General features: G+C 32.2%; 1 protein-coding gene across 1 annotated transcript; it reads left to right on the top strand.

The window, feature by feature from the left end:
• Positions 1-3,386: 3,386 nt before the first annotated feature.
• Positions 3,387-8,703, top strand: LOC132738379 (breast cancer type 1 susceptibility protein homolog; the record flags this gene model as incomplete). Its single annotated transcript, XM_060725868.1, has 7 exons — positions 3,387-3,451; positions 4,125-4,178; positions 4,527-4,601; positions 5,680-5,768; positions 6,105-6,245; positions 6,754-6,790; positions 7,187-8,703. Coding segments are annotated over exons 1-7 (1,978 nt in total), but the record flags the coding sequence as incomplete, so codon positions are not given.
• Between the last annotated feature and the right edge of the window lie 25 nt (positions 8,704-8,728).

Below are 8,728 nucleotides of genomic sequence, written 5' to 3'. Positions count from 1 at the left end.
TTATAGCTTTGTTCCCGTTCACAATTATTAATACGACATGCTGCGAATCACTAAAGGGGAGACCAATATATGACTTTAAATTAATAGAAATCGAAAGGAAATCGTGCTTCCGAATTTATTTTCAGCTGTAAATCGAAGGGATTAATTGATCGGGGGCATGGACAAAAAAAAAGTAAACAAAAATAGCTCCGCGCCTGTGGGCACGGACCAATTAAACATTTTTTATATTCAGGTGGTTTGAAAATACATGTGCTCTAGGTATATTTTGCTTATATTTTGTTTATCTTATTATTGGTAAATATTATTGTGATTAAAATGAAAGGGGAAATAAGAAAAATATGGGTTTAATAGAATATTAACATAAATATGTTCTACGTCTTTAATTATATTATTTAACAGTCTGCATTATAAATGTTAAATCAATATGAAGTCATAATCTGTACAATTTATTAACTACCCGTTAAAATAGATGGGAAAAATATTGAGAATGATATTTTTTTGGAAATTCTATGAATACAAGGGGTGTTCAAATTTAAATTCAACTAGGCTACTATAACAGTTCTTTGTGCCACGGACTTTAATTGTCAATTAATTATAGTGCTAACATATACTAGAGCTATGGACTTTTCTAAATCCAGAATGTTTTTTTTATGATGTTTATAATCTACGCTTAGGATATACAAAGTTTGTATTTCATGGCAAGTCAATATCTGCAAACTCTTATCTGGTTTTCCAGCAAATAAAAAGAAAAACAATATATTTAACATAAACATCATTAAAAGTAAATGATTAGAACATATTGTGTGACGATTAACAAAATGGACAAACCGTTATCAGTTTCAAAACATGTAACCAAACCTTTAAAAATGATTATTTTCTTTTCTTAAAAATATCATTTTTATTTGAAAGACTCTGCTATAAAGTGTAAATTCATCTACACTATTTTTTTACTTTAAAATACTGCACGTTTGTAACGTCGCTTTTCATTGGATAATTGTGAAGTTTATATAATTATAAGTTTAGAATTTTTTTCTTTGATAGATTTAAGAAGTTTGTTGTATAATAAATTCGCTATATAACGATTATTAACATGTTATATAGATGTATATAAACGTTTTTTGCAATATAACCCTTGCCTAGTGGCTCAGGTTATTCAGGTTATACTTATGCAAGCAAACGTTTATATTACAACACGCAGTTATAAAAAAATAACAGGTTATATAACCCTTTTGTCAGCATGTATGTAACGTCGTTTTCAATAGATATAGATAATAAATTGGCGGTGTTTATATTATATGTTATTTTGGTTTTGGAGTGATATATGTGAATATATTACCTGCTAAGATTTTATATCACCCGAGCCGTTAGGCGAGGGTGATATTTTATCTTGACAGGTAATATGTCCACATATATCACTCCAAAACCAAAAAAATAATTTTATTACCCTTCCCCTGCCGAGTTTAGACAATTTTTTAAAAAATCATTGCTGTTTCAAATGAAACGTCGAAATAAATTCCCTTTAGGGTACCTCTTCTTCACAACATGACGTCACATAAATACATGACGTATTTTTCCCGTACCTAACGAATGTAAACAAGAGAAAAGGAGTAGTCTATTGAACGCACTTTTTTTTGTAATTAATATCAAACTTTCACAAGGGCATATTTGTTTTCAATACTGATGGGAATTTGTATCATTACTCTACTATGGTAAATATTTATCATTTGACAGTTAAAAAGTGCTTGTAAATCGGAATTTACACCGCGTAAAATCGAACCGTACGCGCATCACCTCAGCGCATGTCGTTTACAACGTTTAGTACCCAACGGGGAAATTTAGTGTGTATATTACCCGTCTGGCTCGGTTATATCAATTTTTTTCGGGTGATCAATATCCAATCAAAAAGGCGGAAAAAATCTGGAAGGGTAATAAAATTATATTTACAAAACTGTAGTTCATTTCTGAAGTAGTCTCATTCTCTAAAAAAGGAAGTTTGTAGTATTATGAATTCGTTATAAAGATTATGAGTGGTTATATAGCCTATATAAACGGTTATTTGCAATATAATCATTGTCTAGTGGCTCGGATCATTATACATAAGCATAAATAGGACCTAATAACCTGTCAAAAAACCTTTATAACTAATATTATAAAACTTTCAAAAGATTCCATAAGTTCTCATATCATTCTAGTCTGGTTCCCTGTCTACATTTACTACGGAATGTATAACATAGTATAATAGACTAAAAACATTTCTGTATTCACATTTTTGGTCTTTAGAGTGTTTGATTTTGATATACTCTTCGCAACACGAAAACTGTCAAACATTTAATTTATGATTTTTTTATTACATTTTTTGACTGATACATTTTTTCGAGAGAGAGACTTTATGTTTCAGAAATTTCATTTTTTGCACAACATACTTAGGTAGAGAAAGACCTTAGAATGCGATTTTGTCAGTTGTATGCATCAACAAAATGTGAAAGCATGAGTGACATTTGATTTTTGCTCTATATATGCTTTTTGGTTTGGGTTTTTGCTTCCCCAGCCATCTTCGTCATCTTCACCATCATCATGTCATAGTTGGGATAAAAGTGATATTGATGATATTAAAAACAAAAACAAAACAAGGATGACGACGACGGCGACATGTAATGATGATGATTTGGGTTATAGTGATGATGATGATTATGATCGATTTTGTAGTATTTTTCGTATTTGTATACAATCATGGGAATTTACCAAAAATCGTAATACATGTATATAGACAGTAAAGTGCGGGCTCGGGCATATGTTCATCATCACTAAAATAGGCTGATTTGACTCAATAAAAATGCAATGGAGCAGATTTGAATTACCAAAGAGTCCGCCTGACTTGGGGACGATTTGATTTATTTATATGATGATTAATAATGGACTATTAGAATTTGCTGCTGATTATGACGACAACGACAATGAATGAATGACTATACAGTACATCCCCACTACCATACACACACATAAATAAATAAAATAAGTAAATAAATAAATAACAACGCACAAAAAACAACAAATAGCAAAACGCAAACGTAGTCTACTGTATAAAAATATTCCGTTTAAAGTAAATAGTTATAACAGCTCTTCACGCGGAAGTTAAAAAAATTATTTTTCCGGGAAATTCAAGGCGCAAATATTTTGGATTGTTTACATAATTTTAAATAAAAAATGTTTATGATTTGATTTGTCATGAAAACATTGACGGATTGAAACAAAAAGAAATTTTGACGTTTCCGTAAGCTTTACAGTAGCAAGTCAACACGGCAACAGACAAAATATGCTTTGACATTTGTGCAATTTGTTTTTTTTATTCGCGTTATCTGTTTATCTAAAACTTGTAAAAGGTAAACATGGCAGAAAAACGAGTTCAAGAATTACTTGGTCAGATGCAAAAGACGTTGGAATGTTCGATATGGTAAGATACATCACTTAAATACATGTATGAACAATGGGTACAAAACAAAAGGGCTTTTGTCCTACCTGGGGCTACTTTTGTCCTATGTGATAATTTCTTGGGGGGGGGGGGGCTTTTGTCCATCTTGCCATTTTTATAAGGGGGGGGGGCTTTTGTTCTACACTCAGTTTATGTCGGTCAAGCTTTACCAAGAAGCTGAATTATTTCAAAGAGACGTCATTTTTTAGGACTTATTTTTAGCTTGTTTCAATGAAAATGTCAAGTGATCCCAGTGGTGTTGTTGTCGTTATACAAATACATTAATAAAGACCATTATTCAAACTAATTTAGACAATTATTGAAACATTTTCAAAGTTATTAACAATTCAACATGGAACTTTTTTTCCATGACAAGATGCAGTTATTAGAGAAGGAGCATAATTCATCCATTTTCTAACTTCAAAATTTTATTAGCCGAGCCTTAACAAAGCATGCGGTGCTCTTGTTAATTTCTAGCCAAGTGTTCAACATTTTAACAATCATTGTCTCCCTTACAAAATGTCTCATGATTTTAATGTACAGCCAATGCCTGAAGTTAAAACAACTAAGATTAAGTATATATATTCTAATTTTATTAACATTCATTATTTTTTCTGAGAATTACTTTAATTATAAAAATATTCATTAATTTCAGTTTAGAGATGATGAATAATCCAGTGTCAACAGGTTGTGGTCACCAGTTCTGCAGGTAAACCAGTAAACCAGGATAATATGTTTTATTACAAAGATTCAAAGTTTTTTTCACTGATCATTATATTTTTTAAGTAGGTTTATCAAGAAACAAATGACTTATATTTTTTAGTTTATAAATCATTCAGGCTTCAAATTTTTCTATGATCACTCGCCTGCAGGGAGATTGGATTTGTCGAGGCCTGTCATTGCAAAGCTCTTATGGGCTGTTTGTCGGGAAATAAATACAATCCTAAGTAAAATCAACACTCTTTATAACTCTAAATATTGTATTTTATAATCATTGTAGGAAGAAAGATATGTAATAGCATGTTCCCTGGTGAAGATATTTTCTCACTTTTTCCAGGTTTTGTTTAACAGAGTTTATTGATAGAAAGAGACAGGTGCCATGTCCACTGTGCAAGAAACCAATTACTAAAAGGTAAATTTAAATTAAACAAATTATTGCTCTATTATTAAAGTGCTAGCGGCCAAAAAGAAAACAGTTTTAAGGCTATTCAGCATATTTGGGTCATCTGTCTGCTGTTCAACGTTAAAATATATTATACTGCCTTGTTAGCTGATAAGAATATTTTATGTGCCTCACCACTCAGTATGTTCAGTGCTTATTTTATAACCAATTTAGGACCGAAATTTGTCCCCTTTACCCTATCCAAAAAGTATTTATTTTCCCCTAAAAAGTAAACAAAAAAGTTCTTTTTAGATATATTTTATCATGAGGGGCATTGTAAGTTGAGAAGATAATGGTATTGCAGCAACATAATTAACATAAAATAAATTGTTTTATATGTTTATTCTGGGACGCAATTTTCCCATCTCGATGGGCCCTGCTTCTGTTCCTTTAAAAGTGAAAATACCTGACACTGATGTTGTTTATATTAATATATATATTTCATGTTAATGAAAAGAGATTTACATGTAGAGTATAAAATGTGTCACATGAGTTTATGAATGACCTAGTTCTTTCCTTATTGTGACCTTTAAGAATGTTTTTTTTGTGTCGTTTATACTTTATTTTTGTCCGGGCCATTTCTCCTAAAGTATAAAAGCTATGGACATGAAACTTCATAGGATGATAGATCTCATTAAGAAGAAGTGCAGTGAACAGGAACCGGAACACTGCACTTCTTATTTTTTGAGTTATTACCCTTTATTAATTTTCATACTTTATTTTTGTCCAGGCCATTTCTCATAAATTATAAAAGCTATGGACTAGAAACTTCATAGATAGATCTTATTGATAAGAAGTGCATCATAGAAACTGCTGCTCTGCACGTATTATTTTTTGGGTTATTGCCCTTTGTGAATTTTCATATTTCATTTTTGTCCTGGCCTATATTGTTCACAAGGCGACACATCTGACTCGCGGAGTTCTAGTTTTTTTAATTCATTAAGTATCAACTTTAATTAACTTAATTATCAATGAAAAAAGTTAATAAGAAAAAGGCAGAGATTCAGAAGAAATTGAAGAAAAATAATCATTCATTAATGTATTTCAGGAGCTTGATGAAAAGAGAAGAGCTTGGAGATATGGTGGAAGGCGTGAGAAGCTTGATATCTGCCTTCCAGAAAGATACTGGATTCCTGTGTAAGATATTTCACATTTCTAACCCTTATCATGCTTTATAAATTAATATAATAACTTAAATGGACTTGTCCATCTTTCATTCTGGACAAAACCATTTACCATTTAAGGGGTATATTGAAATGAGTACTACCTGAATAGCAAACAGTGCACAGACCATGATCAGACAGTTTGGGTGTTCAGACTTATATTGCATGAGTAGAATTAGTTGACACCAGCAGGCTGAAGGTCAAGATTTATTGCTAAAATATATATATTATAGGGCTGTTATTGAATTATAAACTGAATTGTACATGAATGCATATCATTAAAACATTATTTTATTTCGATCTACTCTAGTTTCTCCACCAAGAGGTCCACAGTCAGGTTTATTACCCGGAACTCCTGATTCCATAAAAGCAAAGACAACCACTGGACAAAAACCCGCGAAAAATGTAGCACATAGTAATGTCAGACGTACAAAAAGAAGGCAACTTATTGGTAAGAAAAGAAAAAAGATATCAATTCTAACAAGGATTACATACCTCATGCAATAAGTATAAATATCAGAGAGCTGTGAATTTTTAAAAGGACAAAGATATAAATATATAGTACTTGATGTTGGGGCCTTCGTAGCTGTGTGGTTCAGGTTGCAGACTTCAGATCACTTGCCCCTCACAGCTGTGGGTTTGAATCCCATCATGGACTTTGAATTCTTTCATGTAAGGAAGCTATCCTGGAGGTCTATGGAGGTCGGTGAAAATACTCGCCACTCTAATGCCTGCTTATGCATGAAGGTGTATCTAAAGTCTTCTTCCTCCAGTAATGCTAGGAAGTTACTAAATGACCAGTTTAAGTGTCACTATAAATCCAACAAATTAACAGACAAGATGTTGTTGGTTCTACCAAGGTCTTTGGGTCTGTCTGTTTTTCCTCCCACTACCTACACACAATAATCACTACTAATGTGTACATAACAAATTTTTATTTTCTCTCTCTTTCTTTGCAGACACTGCAAGCACAGATTCCCCATCATTGATCAGAAGGTAAATCTAGTTTTGAAAAATTGAAGTTTCTTACCTGATAGTCTATGTATAACCAGTATTACCAAGAAGTTGATATACCTTTTTACTCATTTTGTTTATTAATGCAGGCTTTATTTAAGAATGACATAAGTTTAAACTTATCCTCTCATCCTGGTTCATTGTTAAAATGTTAAGATACTTTGAAATGTGTGTAAAACCTTCATGATTAAATTGTTACACATCTAGATCTTAAGTGTGAAACCATATATCTTAACCACATACATGTAGATGTCTCTATAATGTCATACAATATGATACATTCATGATTCATAATAAGCTTATAGCTTCAAACACATTTGAAATAAAATAATTTCTGCTTTATAAACTTAATAAATACTAAATCATGATCTTTTTCAGAGGTTCGAGCCCTAGTCACAGTGTTAAGAAGTCTATAAATGGTGAGCAAGATGCAGAGCTTGGTTCTAGCAGAACCCTAGAGGATGACCGACAACAAGAGCTTCTAAAATGTATCCAAGAAGGAACTTTAAATGCAGATGATTCAAGTGAAGACAATGATGATGTTGGTATTAATAAAGAAGGAAACAGTACCTCTAGTAAACATAAAACAAGAAAAAGAAATGGTTCTAAAAAGCACCCAGATAGAAATTCTAGTAACTCAAATATTTCTAGACAAAAAATTGGTAAGGCTGAAAGTGATTTGACTGACGGTGGAAAGGAAACAATGGAAATGAATCAGTCAAAAGTTGTATCTGTTAGTGATAAGGTTAGTGATAAAGTAACTGAAAAGAGTAATGCAAAGTTAAAAACTGCAGAAAGTATTGGCAAAACTGTAAATGAGGATATTGCAATAGAAGTGCAGGAAAATAATGACAATGATGCCACAAATGAGATTGAAATGGAGGTAGATACAGATGTACATATACTGTCGGGAACCTCCGTTGCCAAGGAATCTGAAAGTTCAAGTGGACCGTTATTTAGAACTCCTGTTGATCCTAAGGGTTTAAAACATTCTCATCAAAGAAACAGTTCGGAAGATCAATCTCAAGTTCGGAAAAAGTCTTTAAGATCCAAGGATAATACAAATCAACATTTAGAGGCTGATGACCATGACAGCAGTTTGAAAATGACACAAGAGGATTTGACAGTTAAAGTTAAAGACAATAGTAGAACCTACTGCAAGAAAGACAAAGATTTATTTGTGAAGGAGAAAAAAGCGACAAGAAAAGTTGCAGAATGGTTGAAAAATATACCACCCATTTCTGACAGTGAAAATGTAGGGTGTGATGAAATAAGAATGAATGAACCCAAAGAAAAGATCCAGCCAAAAAGAATGAGTAAAAAGGATGTGAAAGTGAGAGAGGAAGAAGAAGCCATGGGAAATAAGATAAAACATCTTGCAAAACAGGTTCAGGATAACGGTAAAGGACTTTTGTTTGAGATAGATGATTTTGAAACAGAGCCAGAAAAGAAGCCGCCAACAGATTCTAAAATAAAAAGTGATAAAGAAAATGCAAGCATTTCTATAGAAAGTGAGAAATCAAATTTGGACAAGAAAAATTATGAAGAAGTGTCCGATGTCCGAGTTCAAGAAGTAAAACATGTTATTACAGAACCTGTAAGACGGAAAAGAATATTTAAAAGCAGAACTAATCAGTCAGATGTTAGTTCAGAATCTGATTCTGACAAAGCTTTAATCAGAAATAATAATCAAAATGTTACGGTGATGAAGACAATAACAGAAGAGAAAAATACTAGTAATGTGTTAGACAACGAAATTGTTGAGATAAGGAGTCAAGATTCAGAGTTGCCCTCTTCCGATCCATATGAATTCAAGTCCAGTCAGAATACACCCATGAAGGTCACCAAAAAGAAAGGCAAATCTAAAAATAATAAACAGTCTAAGGCATTGAAAAGTAAGCAAGTCAGCACCAAAGTAGA

Source organism: Ruditapes philippinarum, unplaced genomic scaffold (assembly GCF_026571515.1).
Source record: "Ruditapes philippinarum isolate M1 unplaced genomic scaffold, ASM2657151v2 ctg3986_1_1_1_1, whole genome shotgun sequence".
Classification (NCBI taxonomy): Eukaryota; Metazoa; Mollusca; class Bivalvia; order Venerida; family Veneridae; genus Ruditapes; species Ruditapes philippinarum.
Note: the sequence above shows the minus strand (reverse complement) of the source record. Positions and strands in the feature narration are given on the sequence as shown.